The sequence below is a fragment of the Rhopalosiphum maidis genome, chromosome 2 (genome assembly GCF_003676215.2).
Source record: "Rhopalosiphum maidis isolate BTI-1 chromosome 2, ASM367621v3, whole genome shotgun sequence".
Lineage (NCBI taxonomy): Eukaryota > Metazoa > Arthropoda > Insecta > Hemiptera > Aphididae > Rhopalosiphum > Rhopalosiphum maidis.
In genome coordinates this window covers 1,107,174-1,128,052 of record NC_040878.1, presented here as the reverse complement: position 1 = coordinate 1,128,052, position 20,879 = coordinate 1,107,174, and the positions used below count along the sequence as shown (strand labels likewise).

The 20,879-nt window shown below is 23.4% G+C and overlaps 1 protein-coding gene across 3 annotated transcripts in view; it reads left to right on the top strand.

Moving 5' to 3' along the window:
* The first annotated feature begins 8,776 nt into the window (after nucleotides 1-8,776).
* The window catches only part of LOC113552234 (G-protein coupled receptor GRL101-like), a 66,051-nt gene continuing 53,948 nt past the window's right edge, over nucleotides 8,777-20,879 (top strand). For all 3 annotated transcript variants that reach the window (XM_026954993.1, XM_026954991.1, XM_026954994.1), the window contains exons 1-2: nucleotides 8,777-8,815; nucleotides 18,613-18,769. In XM_026954993.1, coding sequence (XP_026810794.1) covers nucleotides 18,661-18,769 — 109 coding nt within the window. In that variant the 5' untranslated portion in view covers nucleotides 8,777-8,815; nucleotides 18,613-18,660. The remainder of the gene's footprint in view (nucleotides 8,816-18,612; nucleotides 18,770-20,879) is intronic.

The following is a 20,879-nucleotide window of genomic DNA, read 5'->3' as shown; positions in this document are numbered from 1 at the left end:
GTATAGCTAAGGTATGTTCATTTAATACAATGTTCCTCAAAAATAGTTCTTACAGGAACTAAAAAATATACAAACCGTCTCCACTTTGAATTATTTTTGTGTGTAATGATATAGAATTTAAATTAAATTGAGTGACCCTCTCGGCACCTAATGTATAGCAGAACTGTATCTACCTACTTGCAAATCTTTTTTTATATAATCGATGTAAAATTACAGAAACCGTGATATTTTAAACATAAAACATATCAAGTAAGTAGGTACGCGGGTAAAACATTCTATATTGAAAAATACGCTATTTAGTATCTACCTACTTTTATTTAATCTCCCACGATGTATATTGTACTTAGGTATACCGCCGTATACACTATGTATTCATAGGCGCAAATAGAGGGGGGCTTAGCCCCCCTACAATTGCTATAGCCCCCCAAAAACTAATGATTTAACTACATAATACATTGGAAAGAATAATCACTTTTCGTGCAATTGAACATGAATGATTCGATTAGTGCGTCGATAATCACGTAATCAAGCTAATTACGGGTAGTCGGTGGGAAATGTGCAGTATTGACGACAAATGACAATCGATCGGTAAATTTCAGTAGAAATCGTGGAATAGACCACACGTCCAACCGGCATCACAATGTCACAAAATACTATTTATGACTCGTAGTTCGTTCAATATTCTTCCATGCATTTGATGTTCATTCCAACTCTGGAGAATATATTTTTATGCTGAGTCAGTTTCAATACACGATTTGAATTATATAATATAATTTATATATTTAATATTTTTCTTAACCTTGTGTCCGTGTTTAAATGTTATTTTGTTTAATTATAAAGTTCGTTATTTTCTGTGATCGATTTTTATAATAAATTCATTGTACATTCTCCACATTGACCACATGAATTGTTGTCTGTTGATAATATACAATGAACGATTCAAAAGTGTACTCAATTTTTAATATGAAAAGATCTACTATGGCTCAAAATCGATTTAGTAATTTGGGTATACTTAATAACGAAATAGATATTGTTGTTGACGTTGAAGATATTCTAAATTCTTTTAGTAAAACTGAGAGAAGAATAAAATTATTATAATTATCTAGGTTTAAATATATGTACGTATATGTTTATGTATTTCTTTAATGGTTTTTTGATACCTAATTTAAAAGCATCATAAAAGTATCTAGTATAGACCTGAGTTACAGCTATTTTGAAGTTTCTCTTATTTATTATTGTTTTTTAAATCTATCCGGAGCGATTAGCTAGACAATGATAATGTGTATATACCTTAGAGTTAGTGTTTGGCAAGTTTCTTATAAAAATGAATTCGTTCCATTCCTTGTTCCTTAAAAAAAAAGGAATTCGTTCATTTGGTAAATGAACGAGTTTTTTTTTTAGTTTTAAATAAAATAAAAACTATTATTTAATCATCAATGTTTTTTTGTATATATATATTTATATTTTATAGAAATAGCAATACTGGTTAAATAAAAAAAAAATATTTATGTATAACCATTAATTAATTAGCGGCATTCGCGTTGTAAGTTATTTATTTTTGAGTTCACTTTTTAATTATACATACCTATAGGTACATTATTTTATTATTTACTATAGTTTTTTCATTTATTCATTATTTTTAAACAACATAAATTAATATTATATTATAATAGACGATAAAGTAATTTTTTCCTATTATAGAAGATCCAATTTCTCAAATAGTTTATCACCTAGTTTGTAGTCGGTAACGTTTAACGGTCATTACATAATTGGAATTATTATCGCTAACAATTATTACTTCGTCATATTTTATCCATAGTTAGGATCAAGGTGTAGAGAAAAAATAGCTTAACGTTTTAAATATGAATTTTTGGATAAAATCCGTATTAAAAAATATTAAACTAAAGATGGTCAAAAACTGTTTTAAAAAATGGATTTTTTTTCATCCGATACTACAAAATACGTAACGGAACACGAAAATAATGCAAATTTAACTCAAAACTTGTACTGTATACTGTTAAAATTGAAGACTATATTTCTATAGATGACAATATCCTTACAGAAGACAATACATTACCTAATAATATCAGATATAGTCAATTGTACTATAGACAATTTGAGCAAAGAAAAAACTGAACTCGAAACAGAAGATGAATAATATGAGTTTATATTATACAACCCAACTTTTGAAGAAGTTTGGAAAACAATAAATAATTTAAAAATAAAGACGATAAGATCGAATTATAAATGGTAGCCAATTTGCAAGTCCATTGCAAAGAACAGAAATAAACTACAGAAAAAAAAAATTAATAGTTTTTGTTAATTGTATACATAAATATTTAACATTTATATACCCATTTTTTAATACATAAATACACACATATATATATACACAATAATATACAATAATAAGCAATAAATTAAAATTAAAATAAATCATATTCTAATAAACCTCCCTATAATATAGATATTTTGTAATTCTTCATAAAATGTCCACTATATAGAGGTTTCACTGTTTATATAACTGAAAAGTTTATAACATTTATAGTTTCATCAATAAATATAATATTTTTTTTAAGAGAATATACATTACATTGAATTGTGTTAGATATACGGATTATAAGATTAATTAACATCCAACTATTTATTTTATAAATAATTTTTAATTAAATTGATTTATTGACATTTATGATTATTATTAATTTTGTATTGTCATTACAAAACTTGTACTATATTTACCACGTTAAACTGACAAAATCTGTTAAGCCACTCATTATAATATTGTCATTGACACGGTTGATGGAGGATCATCTATAAATTGCAACAATACATTGCCCATAGAGATTATGTACAAAGCAAAAAAAAACATCCTTCGTGATTAAACCTTTATGAAATCGAGTGTCTAAAGAACGGTGAAATTCAATTGTCACTGTTTTGGAAAAATCATCTATGTAACTTGGAACCATAATTTCAGTCCAACAATGAATGACGGGTATTTAGATTGAACACAACAATACAAATATAGGTCAAACTCATATATTTGACACTAGTAAAGTAAAATTACTTAAAAGTAATGAAAATCATGTTTTCGCGTCATCTATGGAACTTCTGGTAAATTGATATTTACTTTCTTACATAAATCGATTTCTAGCTCTTTTTTTTTTGTAAATAGTTAATATGTAATGTAGAATTAATTATTTATTATCTATTAATGTAGATTGATTATCTACTTATCGGTTTATCACGCATTATTAAATAAAAATAAAAATTATAAAGAATTTTATTTTCTGATATACCTATTTCTATCATAACAATAATGTTTGTTACGTTAGACGCATATTGGATTTTATTTTTTAACTGAAACTGGATTATTATAGTTCAAAAGTCAACAGTATCACTTACTGTTGACTATCGGATATCTAGTCATTTCTCTGTATTTATTCCTTTGCCTTGGTTCTGTTAATTGTTATAAGATATTTTGGGGTCTAGTTGATTTTTTTCTTCATAGATTTAATTCTGTCCTTCTGTTTTTATTTTTCAAAATTCCGAAAAAATATAGGTTTAAACTTTAAACCAATTTAAATGATAATTTTTCAGATGATATATGAGTAGTTCATGATAAAATAATCACCCTGTATATATGTTTTAATTTTATTAAGAACAAACAAGAATATGTCTAATCTGTATTAATTTATATAATAAGTAATATAGATATTTGTAAAAGGTGGACCGCTTGATCGAAGGGAATGCCCCAACAACACTACTTCACAATTCTACTCTTTATTTTTTTTATTTAATTAATATTTTGTACCTAAATAATTAATCCTGTTTTCCTGTTAAAATATTATTGATTCAATAAAAATATTCATTGTAGACCTCCTAGACCTCGTGTAGTTATTCAAATGTCTTGAAAATAAGTTTATTAATAAATCTTGAAATAATCTTATTATAATTTATAAAATTTAGAGTAAAACTTACTACAATATTTTTAATTATCAACAAAAGTTTTTAAAATTAGAAATGATATTACAACCTCCTGTAGATAACCCGACTACAGTGTCCTACTTGGTTTGAAAATTTAATCCATTTTTATTGTTTAAGATTCCAAGTAAAGCAAAAAATAAGATGTATTAGTTATGTACAATATATTCTTATTAATTTTATTAATAATATATATTGTAATATGGCTTTTCTGACCTTAATTTTTAAATTTGTTGGCAACTTTTATAAAAACTTATTTAAAAAAAAAATAAAAACATTTTTATTGGCGTATAAAATTTAAAAGCTTTATTTAGTAAAAGTTATATTTTTGAACGAAAAGTAGGATTAATATGTTACAAAGTGTATTGTAAAGTTACTTATAGTGTAAATGTGTAATGCCGTAATGTGTTGCCGCATTATATTACCCACCTTGTTACAACTAACCTGATAAAACTTATCGATTTTTTGGATTTGTACGTTTCGAGCAGGCACGTATCTGGAACCTCATCTTGGGAGGGGCGATTAATTTTTTTAGGAATAGTCCAAATCCTCCATAATACATTTATTTAATTTGATCTAGTTGGTACTTTTTGTGGTCAAAAACTGTGTATTAGTTCTTTTTTGGAATAATTAAAATAATTAATAAAAATTATAATTTATAAAGTGGAAAAATGGGAATATTTACGTAATACTAGTTTTTGAAAAAATCGATTTTGTTTTTTTGTTGTATTTCAGAAATACATTATATTATGTATTATCTTTATTTTAAATATTTTATACTACATATTAAAATTAAAATGTTATACGCGTGTTATAATTTTTAAAATATTTTGTATTTTTTAAAAGTATTTGAGTTATTAATTAACATTTGGTATTTCCGAGATTTTATAATTAATATCAATTAACCGATTTTTGAAAATACTAATAATAATATAAATATAATATCTTACATAAAAATTATTCTTAGATATAAACAATGATCGCCCGTCTCTTTAGTAGAAAATAATTTTTTATTGGTTCACCTACCATTACTATTTATCATCGCATTCAAATCTAACATATTTCATTATAGTGCCACAGAAAGTTATAAGTTTATAACTAATAACTAGTCATAGTTGAAACTTACTGGAATATTATAGTTATACTAGTTATAGTAGGTAGAATTGAGATTCCCTGTTTTTAAATTATAACGGTCTATCCTTACGGTGTACTCTATATTGCTAAATTATTATTAACGAAGGGCTAGACAAGAAATATTTATGTAGTTACCGATTAGTCAAAAATTTTAAATATCGTTATGGTGGTTGTTACCGAGTTGCAGTTGTTGTCGGGAATAAAACAAAAAAAAATTCTATAGTTGGCTTATATATTTATGATAGTTACTATAGATACATATTTTATGAATATCAGCGAATAAATGTGTTTTTTCAAATATTGTTTTTATTTCATTGTTTATTCATTTCTGACTAAAATTGTCGGATTTTATTTTAGTTTTAAAGTCTACCGAATTTATTTTTGCATGTGTATTAATTTGAATAGGCACTTTTTATACACTTTAAAAATGAATTATGTTAAGATTTTGTGTTCGTTTTCAGTTTTGAATTTAGAATTGAAAGCTTCATTTGCATTATTCATTTTTCAGATATTATCTAAAGCTAACCAGAGTGTGGTTGGAAAAATAATATCATTGTGGATATAGTTGATGATTAAATAGTCGCTAAATGCGCACTGCAATTTGGACGGTAATTAAACATTCAATTTTATTCGCGACCGCAAATTGGACACATCGGTGTTATAGACTTTATGGCATATAGGTATAATATGAACTTACTATACTTTTAAGTTACTATGAAAACTACTATAATATATATTGTTTATTTTTTACATATATAGATAAATAACAATACCTATATATAATAGATAAAATCTTAAAAATAAATCAAAAATGACGTTACGTATAGTAAAATTCATAATAATATAATAGACGTAAAAGTTTTAAATCCCTGTGAATAATGTTTTTGATTTGTAACAAAATAGTTAGCATCGTTATTCATCGTTAAAATGTCTACAAAAAATAATTGTGTATATATACATTCAGGGCCTGATTTAATAAAATTAGGGCCAAGTGTACAATTTTTTTTGGGGCCCTCGAGTCAAAAAAATGTCCTTGAAAAATTATACAAAGAAAGGGGGGAAATGTTAATAATAAAAAAAAAATATTTATGTGTTAAAAGTGTTAAATATCAAAATACCTATCTCAAAACTCATAAAATATTTGTACATTATTTCATGTATTATAAATACAATTTAGTTACTCAATTTAGTTACTTGGTTTTGCAAATTAAAGATAATGATAAGTCAATACTTATTAAATAACATAACAAAATTATACTATGTTAAAATATTAAAAATACTTAAGGATTTTATTATATAAATTTAAATTAAAATAAACTAATTTCAGTCTTCCATAAAATTATAAAAATGGAAAATAACTTATTAATTTAACAATTAATTCTGTATAATTAAAATTAAATAAAAAATGACCAATTTCTATTTATTTTATCATAAAAGAGTTTAAATTAGTTATTAGGTATCAAATATTTCTGGTGTTCAAACAGTTTTCTATTATTATTATTTTAATATTTTGTGATGGTAACTTATTAGCACTGGGGTATGGAATGACAAAAATAATCAAAATTCTCAACTATTAATTTAATGATAAGAATATACTTAAGTCTGAACATTGACAGTTGGTTACATTTTAGAAAATACATTTTTGTGGAATTAATTAAAAAAAAATAATTTCCTACAATTTACAGAGCCCGTGGGCCCCCAGAAATTGGGGGCCAAGTGCAAGTGCTCCACCTGCATTTGCATAAATCAGGGCCTGTATACATTATCGTGATTATATTATAATTTACAATATTTTTTAATTTAGAAATTTATTAGAAACCTTATATTAATTTTTAAAATATTTTATTCATTTATACATTTTTTTTTATCGAAAGTTATAAAATAAAACAATAAATTAAATCGAAATTTCTCATGCTTAAAAGTTATAAATAGCTAAAAAATAGTTGAAACATTTTGATAATGTTATCGTACATAGAAAATGATAAAACATTTATTGCAAATCTCAAGTATCTACGTTTATTTTTTCTGGAGTTACACCAAAATAATACAAAGTCAAGTTTGTCAAAAATTGTATTAATGTACAAATTCCAGTTATAGGTACCTACTTTAATTTTTTGTTTGTTTTTCCCGATTACTTTAAAAAATGTTGATAATTTAAAAAAATTAATTAATTTTTTTATTTTTTCTTGTTCAAAGTACAAACCAAAACCAATTTGCTATCCGAAACCACCCTCAAAGTCGAAAATTAAATCATTTTTTCAATACTTATCGTGTAATACGAGTATATGACGTGTATATACTATATACAGAAATATAAAAAACATACATCATTGTAGAATTAATATATTTGTCGCCATGCTCAGAATCTTAAGTGTATAAAGTGAATAATGTGATAAAAAATATAGACAATTAATATTTATAGTCCCAGACGCGGATCCAGAAAATATTCGAAGCAGAGGCATCTTGGGTAAAATTTTAGTAAAAGTCTGATAAAATATAAATATATTTATATTATTATTCAAATTTCAATTTTTTAACACAATTAACAGTAACCCTAGAATTTATTAGTCTATTGGGAAGGGGGCTATCGCCTCTTACCCTTCCACCTTGGATCGGCGATTGTATAGTCCTTGAGTAGGTATCGAATACATTATTAGATAGTTTGTATTGTTTGTAATATCAAACAATCGTCACATGTATTTTTTGACAACCACATTTTATTTTATTTAAGAACTACCTACCTGAAGTAGTTACATTTTGTACAAATCTCAGAGAAATTGTATTTTACCAGTGTTTTTTGAAATAAGGATAAAAATAAACTCATTATAAATACAATAGTTTTTGCTTCCTATATTTCCTCTATTGGAATTTTATATTATAATATAGTTTTAAATGTGTTTGTTTAGTTTATGGTACAGTGTATACAATACATACAAATTTAATATACGTATTCATTGTTATGAACTATGAACTATTTTTTCTATGTATTTATTTACAGCTACCTAAGGGTAATAATTTAAAATATCCTTATATCATTACTTATTTAAAAATGTATAATTTTTTATATTTGTGCATTGTTTTAACATACTTATTAAATGTTTTTGCAATGTTAAAATGTATAATTAAATATAAACATACATACAATAACAATCATGCATAATTATAAATTATACAATTCAAAGGAAACATTTAATATCATAACTAAAATTGTTATATTTTGTAAAATAAAATGTTAGTTATACCATCAACGAGTTGTTATTTAACATTGGAACAAATAAAAAAATGACATTTGTTTTATTACTAAATCTACAGTACATTACAATTTTAAAACCTATTTTTTTTAAAATTGTATTTTGTAATTTTTATGTATAAAATCTTATTTAAAAATTCTTAACAATATATATTAAAAAAAAAAAAAAAATAATAATTAAAACGAAGAGGACTGGAAATGAGGCTAATTTAGTGTTATTGTTTGATAAATATTCAAATATCTTTTTATAAAGTCAAACGTATCAATTAATTAAATGACTGTATGTGGTTATTGAAAATTATTATTCTTGGCGCCGACGCTGAAGATCAGCATCTCTATGCCCCAATGCTGGGGGCCTGACCGCTGTTGCTGTGCAACGGGCGCTCAGTAAATAACATTCCATTTCGTCTAGGGAATAACGTGCGTACTTCGTGCAAATCATTTGATGAGGTAAGTCTAGCGTTTAATAATTTATAAAAAAAAATTGTATTTTTTCTTATTTTATACAATAAAAAAAACTAAAAAATTTTTTATCAGTATAATATTCATTTCTAAATATTTTAGTTTATCTGTAAACCTTATTTAATATATATTAATATTTAGAAATTAAATTTATTCACATAGTAAATTATAGTACATATTATATATTTATCTCTAATTGTAAATAAACCATAAATATGAAAATATATTCGTAAGATACTTTATATTTATTTTTTATAATATTTATGATATCCGTTAGATATTACATACATTGTAGCTTAATATATAAAATTATATTAATAATAAAAGTATACTTTAGCCCAAATTATATAATACTTTATGACGAGAGAAGTATAAAAATAATTATTTTCTTAAAAATATAACTTCAATATATTGAAATTATAAAAAATATAAAATAATGGCTATATGTTTTAGAAAAATATCAAAATAATAGTTTTGTTTTATTTTTGTGTTTATTATTTTCTTTACATAATATTATGGCTTATTATCATATTGCTATATGACATACAGATATTGATCAAATTAACAAATACTTAAAAAAAAAATGTATAAATAAATAAATTAGTTTTAGACACAAATTAAGATTTATTGTTTTATATGATCTCATTAATTATTTGTATTTATGTATTTTTTTAAAAGATAAATTATATATTACATTTTTTATAGCTATATATATACCAAAATTAAATATTAAATACTTTTTTTTTTTTATAAAATAACGTAGCTATGAGTGTTATTAATTCAGATTTAAAAATGTTGATGTAATTTTCGTTTAAATATAAATTAATTAGTAAATTATCGTATCTTAACTTATTTTTATGACAGAAATAAATATAATAAATATGTTGTATCTTAAATTATACATACCTAACTGAATATTTTACAATTATTTTTAAGTGAAATATGTATTATTTGTTTAATTTTTAAATTAAGTAAATTGTTTGATTAGTCAGATAATTATGATATAATATATAAATTTACTAAATGTATTTAATATATATATCATACATAATACACGCATGTCCTATTTCCTATTTAGAATATACATAATGTACATACTATTATACATATTTTACATAAATCGTAAATCCATTACTCAGATAAATCATAAAATATTTTATTAGTTTATTAGGTACCAATGGTAAATAATATAATTTATAGTATAATGTGTAATTATTGTATCAATATTAAAAAAAAAGACTAAAGTATAAATTAATGATAAAATATTTAAGAAACAAAATAATAATAGTGCAGGTATATAGTTAGTTATCTTATTAGGTGTGATTTTTAATTTTTATTAGTGTTGAAAAGCTGTTTATATTTAAAATAAATGTATATATACAATTAAACGTAATAATTATAGAAGTCGGTAGTTATACTGATAAAAGTATTTATATTAATTTTTAATAAATATTAAAATAAGTTTATATTTTAAAAAGAAAACATACTGTGATTGCTGATTATTGAATATTGATTAGTTACAATATCTGATAAATTAAAAGTTCTGTGTTCTAGATAGGTACTGTTTTATGATATTTATTTTATGTTTTTATATTGATGAAATAAAAAAATAAAATTAGTAGATTTACTTTAATTTAATAGAAATATAGTGAGTTCTAAATATTCTGTATTGGTTTTGTAATAATGAGTTATAGCTGAATTTTATTGGTAATATTATTTGGTGGACATTTTTTACGGTTTAAACATTTTTAAAATTTAAGCTTTACCAGAAACATTTATTGCTAAGATGGTTTTTTTTATTTCAGGCATAACACGTTTCCACTTATTGTGTAACTTAACTATTGATTAAATATATATTTAACCAATGACTTAACTTTGTAAATATAAATATCAATTTTTATACCATTAATACATGTACCATTTTTTTTTAATTTTACACTAATATTTATCTTAGATTTTTAGAACATTTTTCCCAAAATTTAAAAATCTTTTAAACACGTCAGGTTATTTAAAATATAATAAAATGTTTAAAACCAGTTGAGTTGAGTCAATAATAAATAATTAAAACAATATATTATACATTTTACTAAATACAATATAATATACCTAAGTAAATAAATTAAAATTAAAATAGTTTTATATTGTAGTAATAATTTTTTACTGGCACTTTCCAATGGTTTTTAGTGTTTTTACACTTTAAATATATATATAAAATATATTGTGATTAATTCAAGTCGTAATATTTTGGGTATAAACTTAACTTAAAAAGGACGACCAACGCACGCTAGTTGTTTCATTAAATATTTAACCAAAACTTTTATAAATCAAGTGCTCAAATTTATTATGAAATAGCTTACAGTGTTAATAACAGTTGTAGTAGATATAGAAATTGTTTTGGTGAAAATTGGAAATGCTAACCTATCATATTTTATTTTATCACTCATTATTACTTACCTACAAATTTATAAAACACTATACTATCTTGCACTGGTATGTGTGAAGCGATATGAGTATTTAGTGTTTTTAGTATTTACCCATCAACTGGTCTGTCTCTTTATTTTGTCTGATTATTATTTTTATTTTTAATAATATTAACAATAATAAAAGAAAATTCTATAAATATTAAATATTTCACGACTAATAAAATATACATTTATTTTCGTTTAATTTGAATCTTATACAAGCTGAATAAATAGATATTTGTCACTAACAGCGAAATTGGTTTTTTTCTAAGTTAGTAATGGTGACATTATTATGCCATTATGTTCTTATAATTTGTACATTTATAGCAATTATACTTATGAATCAATAAAGTAAAATTTACATAGTAATAATTTCATCTATTTTTCTTATTTAGATTTAAAACTTCTTTCTATAGACGCTTATTGGTTCGATATATTGGAGAGGACTCTGTGTTGAAAAGGGGATATATGTATTTATCCAAAAATCTCTAATCCCTTCGAGTTACCTTAACATTTTGATCACTTCATAATAAAATACGTTGACAAAATTATATACTCGTACATAACCCATTTATCCAAAACCGAGAGGTTAAATGTATTTTACCACCTAATATTATACATTGTTATGATATTAAATTTTAACTATTATGATATTAAAATGTTATTTAAAAAAATAATTTAAACATATTCTATTTTTAACGATTGTATTTTATACAAAATTATTAATCAAACATTTCTACGACCGCGACAAAAAATATGTTAAATATTTTTAGTGTGTTAATTCATTAGTTAGATTTCTTTTGATGTTTCTAATTTATGATATTTCAGTTGATGAAATGTTGTCGTACTATACTTTTTCTTAATCAAATTTTTGTTTTGAATTGACAAAAATCTACCTACGTCAAAATATTGCTGAACTCCCAAGGATTGGTAATGCAGTTTAATACAGTACTAATATAATATAATTGAATGCGAGATAAGAAGTAAAATGTGAACTAATAATAACATTTTTAGCTATTAAAATTGCATTTGTTAAACTAGGTATTTGAAATTAAAAAGACAAGGAATTTGGGGTGCTTAATTTAAAGTTGGGAGTGAATCAAAACACCCTAGTACTCCTGTAGTTGTCCCATTGCTAATAGATACACATTCTCGTACTCTATTCTTGCCTGCAGTGTGAAAATGTCCGGATAGATATTAGATAGCGCTTATACCTATTTTAATTTATGATTATAGAATATAGTACAGAATGTTACAATATTGTATATAATAATATAAAGTGTATATATTTAGGATAAGTGTCTTATGTTTATTCTCTCAGGATCAACATTGGGCATTTAATTATTATTTATTATTGTTATTTGACAATCTTCGTTACTCGTCATCAAAATATTTGAGCACCAACTACCACAGCTAATCGCATATATTTTCTGAATTTCAAAAAACCAAAATAAGAACAAATATTAATAAAATTCAAAAATAAATAAATATTGTGACTCATAATAGTACTAGTAGTATAGTTATATTGGGCTTGCTGAGTAGCCAACTACCTATATAGAAAATAGAAAATACATTTGTTTGGGAGAATGAAGCAGAATATGTGCTGTTTTTTCTTTGTCTCCATCAATTTGAATATTACTCACCACCATTAAACAACTAATGTTGTCAAAGATTGTCACTTAAAACTTTTAAAAATAATGGTTAGTAGTTACCACATACATGTATTGAAGCTCTTTTCAACATTTGCAAATGGAGTGAGATAATTTGGAAAAGTTTACCTCGATGAAAATTCAACACGTGTACGCAAAGAAAATTATACACTACCAAATTGAAAAAAGAATCATTACGAGTTGTGTAAGCTATAAAAAAAAAAATTAAAATAAATGAATGTTAATGATTTCTATATAAAAACAATAATTTTTTGAATACGTTTTTAAATTCGAAATAAAAAGAATATTTTACAATCATTTTTATAAATATTTTTGTGGTTCATATTGTATAGTAAATATAGATATTTTTAGATTATTAGTACTATTAAAAATTAGTTAATCTAACTGTTTAATTCTACATTATTATTAAAACTTTACTTAGATAAACTTTTGAAATTTTATTTTTCTATAATACAAAATAATATATATTTATTTTTTAAAGTTTAACTATTTAAGTATTTTTGAAATATTATTATCACATGAGTTAACTTTTATACAAATTATCATAAGTTTTTAAATTAATAATGTAATTTTACTTAGAATAATATGGAAAATATTAGATTATTCTGGGGTTTAGAAATGCCCAATATAATTTAATAGATTATTAACTATTAAGGGGTCTCGTGGCTATCATGGTTAAAACTTATTACTCTAATTTAAACAATATGTTATAAATTTGCAACGTCTATCATAATAATTTTCGTTTTGAAGAAGTATTCATTTCCCATAACATGCATGAGGGAAAGGATGAGTCACATTTTTTTAATTTCGTTGTTTGTATTGTAATAAATATGGCTTTGAAATTCAAAAATTTCAAAAATCTCAAGCTAAAATGTTCGACGAACTAATGATAATTTTAAAAATAAGCTTTGTAGTTCTTTATAGAGTTAAGACGAATTATTGAAATTAGAGTCGCCGGTTTAACTAAAAAACAAAACATTTTTTTATTATTACAATATTACAGAATGCATTTATATCATAAACTCGCGAATACGCGTTATTTAGGTGCTATATCCATATATTCATTAGTCACTTATGATAATTTATGAGTTACAGCCAACATAATATGTTATAGCCGATGGCCGAATGCATACGAAGTTGCCTATAAAATGTTCTTTGAGATTTTAATATGATCTATAGTAGTCGCGAGTCGCATTCAATATTGTATGTACACATTTCAATAATATTATAACAGACAACATTGCATACGTAATATTAATAATATAGTTATTATAGTTTAGTTTATGCATAAACTAAAGTTTAATATTATATGCTCACTATACTATATTAAAAAGAAATATTATTTTATAAGAAAAATACGGATGCCCGCGTCGCCACTCGCTCGCTGCGCTCACTAGAACAAAAAAAAAAACGAAAATATCCCTCGACTTGCTATGCAACACCACCTCAAGTGGATCACTGGGTAACTACAGTATAACCATTACTCTACCACTCTTATCATTTTTCGGACAAGTGCTTATCACTTAATAATTCCATTTAAGTAAATAAGTTTTAATTATATTTTAATCTCTTTCCGTATTTTTCTTAGAAAATAATATTTCTTTTTTATACTATTCCTCGTGAATATTTTCCTATAAATAATTGTCCTGTCCCATCCAGTCCTATGATTTATTTTCTCGATTAATACGGTTTTAGATTAATACGGATCCACATGAATAATATACTCAAAATATATCGTCCCGATTTGTACAGTCCTGAGCGATATTTTCCTAATTTATATCATTCCTAAAAAATATGATTCCGTGTTTTTAATTTACTGTTTGATATTTTCCTGAGATAAGACTGTTTAGAAAAATATCGTTCCAAGAATATATTAGTTTTTGAAAATATCATTCCTTTATTAAACCATTCTTTTGAAATATCTTTCTCTACAAGAAATTTAGTCCGGATAATTATTTTCCTGAAAAATACGGTTCCATATGAAAATTTTCTTCGTTTATATGCGGCCCCGTTCTTATAAAGACATTGTTATCACGCGTGAGCGTACTCAATTTGAATGTAAAATTTATTGTTATGTGAATTAATAGCATTTGGTAAATATTTACAATAAAATGTCGTTATTAAAAGATAAGTTAATCGTTTTTATTTTTCCACAAAGTATTATATAGATTTTAAATAACTAAACATACAATTATGTATATAAAAAAATATATTCTGTTTAATTTCATTGTTATAAATATTTATATTGGTTAAAAAAAATTGTTAAAATTACATTTAATAACCCTTTACTAATTTGTTTATATAACAACGTATATTTATCAAACATTGTACTTATTCATTATTATTATTCAATTCTTAATCATTCATTGGTCCATTCAATTTGAATAATTCCTCAAATGTAATACATTTCTATACAGAAATGTATATTTGAAATAGTACATTTCATTTATTTAAAAGAAATAATAAAATTCGTATTGAATTAAAACAGGCAAATGTAAATCCGTGGTACATTTTTTATGCATACTGTTTTAGAAATATTTTCAACGGAATGTGTGATATTTGACAGCTATTAGTATAATAGTGGTTTAGGTGATTTTTTTTTTAGATATTGTTAAGCAATGGAAATTTAATTTTTCTTCTTTTTGAGTTGTAATCAACGAAATACTTATATATTTGTAACATAAACCAGAAATAACAAATGTAAACTGTGGGTTTGAATTTGTTTATGCGAATCGCGGATAGATTAATATAGTTGACTTTGAGACGCACATTTTGTGTTCTATGCCTGTTATTATTATTTTGGCGAATTGCCGAATTGTATATAAATAATAGTATTGCTGTAATACCTACAGGTAATATTATTTTTTTAATTGCAGTTTTAAGTGCTTTAATAGTTGCATGTTTTAATTTCTAATGATTTCTTTTATTAAATATTAATTTTCATTTTATTATTATAAATTATTCATGGCATTTACCCAGCTAGTTGATAAGGATCAGGGACTATTATATGTGTTTTAGTTAGTGAGTTGTCTTAAAATTGAATAAGGACTGAGAACAGTTTGGAATTTATCTCGCTTTACTCATATTTATATAGAATAGTCGGAGAATTTGTGTAACTTTATAAATAAATGATTATCAGTAGATAAAAGGATGATATATTTAACACAAGACACTTATTATTTCAAAAGTTATAAAAATTTTCGAAAATATTTTTTACATCATTTAAATAACATTTAAAATAAAATATATTTTTCATTATTTTTTAAAATAATAAATTTTTTTACTTTTGCTAATTATGATATGCATTTTTAATTCTTTAATCCAAAGCAGAATATTTTTTTAAGTATTTCGATACAAATCGAATTTTGACGAGTGGTTTATGATATTTAAGTATTTAAGATTTATATGAAGAACGGAGTGGTGGTATTGGAGTATTCAACTAAATGTTAGTCCGTTACTCTGCTCATCTAAAGTTTAAATAATTGTATTTATAACTAATAAGTATTTAACTATAATTATCTAAAATTTGATGTTTATGGAGTAAAATACTTTGAATAATATTCAACTTATGCATATGAAATTAAAAATGCATGGTGTTGTCACCCAAAAAAGTACATAGCTTAAAAATTATAATAATAAAAAATAGTAAAAACTATAATTTTTTTCCTCAAAGTCGTTGATTTTTAACAATTCAAAATGTGAAAATAGATATTAGTATGTTCTGAAATAGATGTATACTTAAACGTCTAAATGGCTTATTAAACAGTTTATAGATTTTTATGAAAAATTATAAAAATTACGTGAAAAATAATTTATAAGTATGGTAACAAGTTTATATGAATATTAAGTATTGGGTGAACAGTGTTTAGCTCAGAATTATTTTTTAATACTATCGCTGATCAAACATGAACGACATGAACCCATTTTTTTAAATTGTATTCTCATATTGAATTGTAATGTAAATTCATATATAATACAAATTTTACTAAACAAAGTATAAAATTATACTATGAGAAATATATATATTTTTATTTTTTATACCTACTATTACCAAAATATTCTCATTGGACACGTTTCTTTCTTTTATCAAATATATAGCTGTATTACCTCCAAGTTAAAATGAATCTAATTTTTTTATGTTTATACATAAATAATATTCGAGAATTAAGAAATCAAATAATGATTTCATAAAATTAATTATTGTGATTATTATGTTCATAAGTATTTTATTTTAAGATTTGTGTTTAAAAAAAAATATATTTGTAGACATTTAATATAATATATACTATTATATTTTTATTTATTTTAATAGTATGTAATATAATCTGTAACTTATATAAACCATTTAAATAAAAAACAGATATTCGATTTTCATGAGTTAAATTTAAATTTATGTGTAAGCCACTGTAAAGCAACCTATAGGCGTTAAAAAATAAGCTATTAAGGTAAGTTACCCTTAGATTCCTTGAAACAGTTCTATAATTTTTGATTCCATAGAGGACAAACAAAGAAATATTAATTTATATATACATAGATACACATAGAAGATTTCTTACATACCGAAATTAACAAAAGACTAATGAGTACAAAAGTTGCCCTTGGTAACATACAATTATTTTTTTAAAAGTTACTAAAATAAGTTTATAAGGTAGGTATTCTGAAGAATGCATCTGTACAAAATATCACAATTTTCAAATAATTTACATTAAATTAATTTTGTTTTAATATTATACCTTAGCAATTTTCTTTCAAACTAGTAAATACATACTTTGTATGTAAAAAACACATGTTTATATACATATAATACCTGTGAGATTCACTAATTATGAGTTAGAGATTGTCGTGAAATATTTCTCACTGTATAATCACTTATATGTCAAAAGGTATCGAAAATTGTCTATTTGATTATTCAAATAGTAAATAATTTTATGTAATTACACTAATTTCATGATTTTTTTGTATAAATAAAATTAAACATTAGAAATCTTATTGTTTTAATTTGGCATAAAATAATCGAGTAAGTTAAAAAAAAATAGTCAAGTAAACTTTAACATATTCATACATATAGCTCAACATTCATTTTCTTAGTAGGTACTTATAATTTATACCAGGAGTTGGCAATTAAATTTTATAGCGGTCCAGATAATTTGAAAAAAAATTTTTGAGTGCTAGAAAAATTTTATTATTAATTAATAATTGTTGTGTTATCGTGTAAACAGCTATAAATGATAGACGCTATCGTAATCTCCAAATACATAATAAAAATAGATCAATTATGTATTATGTGAGGAAAACTAGCATTAAAAAATTATTTTTGGCGGTTCAGTTATGTGATATACACAGGCCGCCATGAGGTTCTTGCCAACCACTGGTTTATACAAAATTAAAATCTAATATTGTAAGAAGACAATTATTGAAAATTATTATGGGCACTTACATATTTTTTCATAATTTCCGTATAAAATATTGTAAAACTTCTAAATTTAGTTAAACAGTTTTATTTATTATTTTTTAATTTCCTATTCCTTTTTTTAACATTAGTTTGTTATTTTTAATACCGTAAGAATTGGTGTACACTTTATATGAGTACAAATATATAATATAATGTAACTATATACATTAATTTTGAATACCTACTATGTTTTTTTTTCAGAAACTGTATGCAGCTGACAATGAGAACATAAGTAAAAAAGGATAAACCATGTCATATTTCAGCTTTTCTTTGCTAATATTGCTTTTGTTAATTAAATTTGATGTTGGTGATGCGCAAACTGATATGAAAAATAATTCGACAACAGCACCTACTTTATGTAAGTTTATTTATGATATTAATCTTCCAGTGAGTCCTACCCTAATGCACTTGTCAAAAATCGTATAGTCTCCAAAATTATTTGTAATTCTGCAAGACATATTAAACATAAATAGAGTTGTGATCTGTTAAGTGCATACAACTAATACTGATTTAAAATTAAATATTCTCAAAATAATAATAAAAATAAAAGAAACCATAATGTATCATTAATGAGCTTTCTCAATATTCATTCATTTATTTATATATGTTTAATTATCTTTGATGTACCTAACCGATATCCACGTAATTACTGTATAGATTTTTTTTTAAGAAAATAAATTAAATATATGATATCATATTATCGCTATATTTCAAATTAGTTTAGGAATTATATAATTTAATCACAATATACTTATTTAATACGTACAAAATTAAATAAAATAATTTTTAGTTCACAATGGGTAATGGGTATTTTGGATATACACTATACATATGTTCACTGTGTCTAGTTCATTACAAACTATTGATTTTATAAAAATGTTTTATGTTTATTTATATTTTCTATAATAAACTCGGAATTTATCACTATTCTTAAAACATACAGATATTAAGTTAATTGAAATTTATACTATTTTTGATAAATGTATTACCAATATTTAATATTATAGATGTTGTATTATACTTGATGCCTTTAGCAGTTATTTATCTATTGTTTGTTATTTTAGTAATGTAATTTGATCATTGTATTAAATAAAGCAGTATTAAAATATTTAGCTGAATAAATATGCTTCTAATATGTTTTTTTTATTAATATTTTTAATATGTTGATCTTTTTATAAGCTTATCAGTTCTTTTTTAAACTAACGTTATGTTATATAAATGTGGGCTACCATGATTTTTTCTGCTATTGTTTAATATACATTATATATTCAAATATACGAAGAAAGAATACTTAATTGTATTCGAATTTAGGTATTTTATAATACAATATACCATATGATACCATTTGAGTAGGTAATAGGTAGGTATGTAACTGTCTGTATGTATGCGTATCAAATACATACAGATAAAATACAATTGGATTAATAAAATTCAAAATTCAAAAAATGATAAATAGAAAAATTAAAAATATATGAACTATTGTTTTTTTAATATAAGTAGGTACATAACTTTTTGAACCGTGTAGAACTGTAGACTATATAGAGTTATTTTATATCCATATTTCTTAAATGCTTGTGAAATGATAATAAGTTTAAAAATATTACGGCATGTCATAGCGCTGTGATGCATATGTATTGTTGAAGTCATAGGGAATATGATGAAATGTGAGATGACAGTTAGACGGATTTGAGTGGTAAGGCATCTGAGAGTACAATAGGACTATGCTGATATCGTAATAATGATATAAAATTTCCATTTTGGCATTTTAGAAAAATGTTTGATAATTTATTAAAAGTACAACATAAATGATTAGACCAACGAAACATTTCACAATGTTATATTATTTTTAGTTTTCATACAGGGATCAATAATGTTCTTTGCTTATATTGTAAAATTATTTTTTTCTAAAATACTTTTGATATTATTTTAAAGTAAATATGTACAATACTGGTGAATCATAATCATTTTAAGGTTGCATTAACGTAGTTCTTAAAAACAAATTAACAGAAATCAATTTTATTTTTGAAAACTGAAATTGCCTTTAAAAATAAAATAATATTACAATAGAACCTTGTTCCAAGAGGGTAGATTATGTACGAATACCAGCATACCGAGAATACTCAAAACTCAGACTTTGTAAGTAAGGTACCTAATCTAAAATTGAAATAATTTTTATTTTAATTCAAAAAAATAAAAAAGATGAAAAGTAGGTAACCGATCTGTCGTATAGTTAAAAAACTAAAAACAATAGAAAATGTCATTTGTCTATATATTATATATATATATATATATATATAATTTACGTTTAGTTCAAAAACAGTTAAAATATTTAAAAAATTTAATTATGTATCTATAGGAAATGCCATTATTAACTTCAATAGAAATATCAAGTACCTATAGTTATTCGTTTAAGTAACACTAAAAAACTAAATTGATTTTGTTGAAAATGTATTTGACGTAAAAATTCC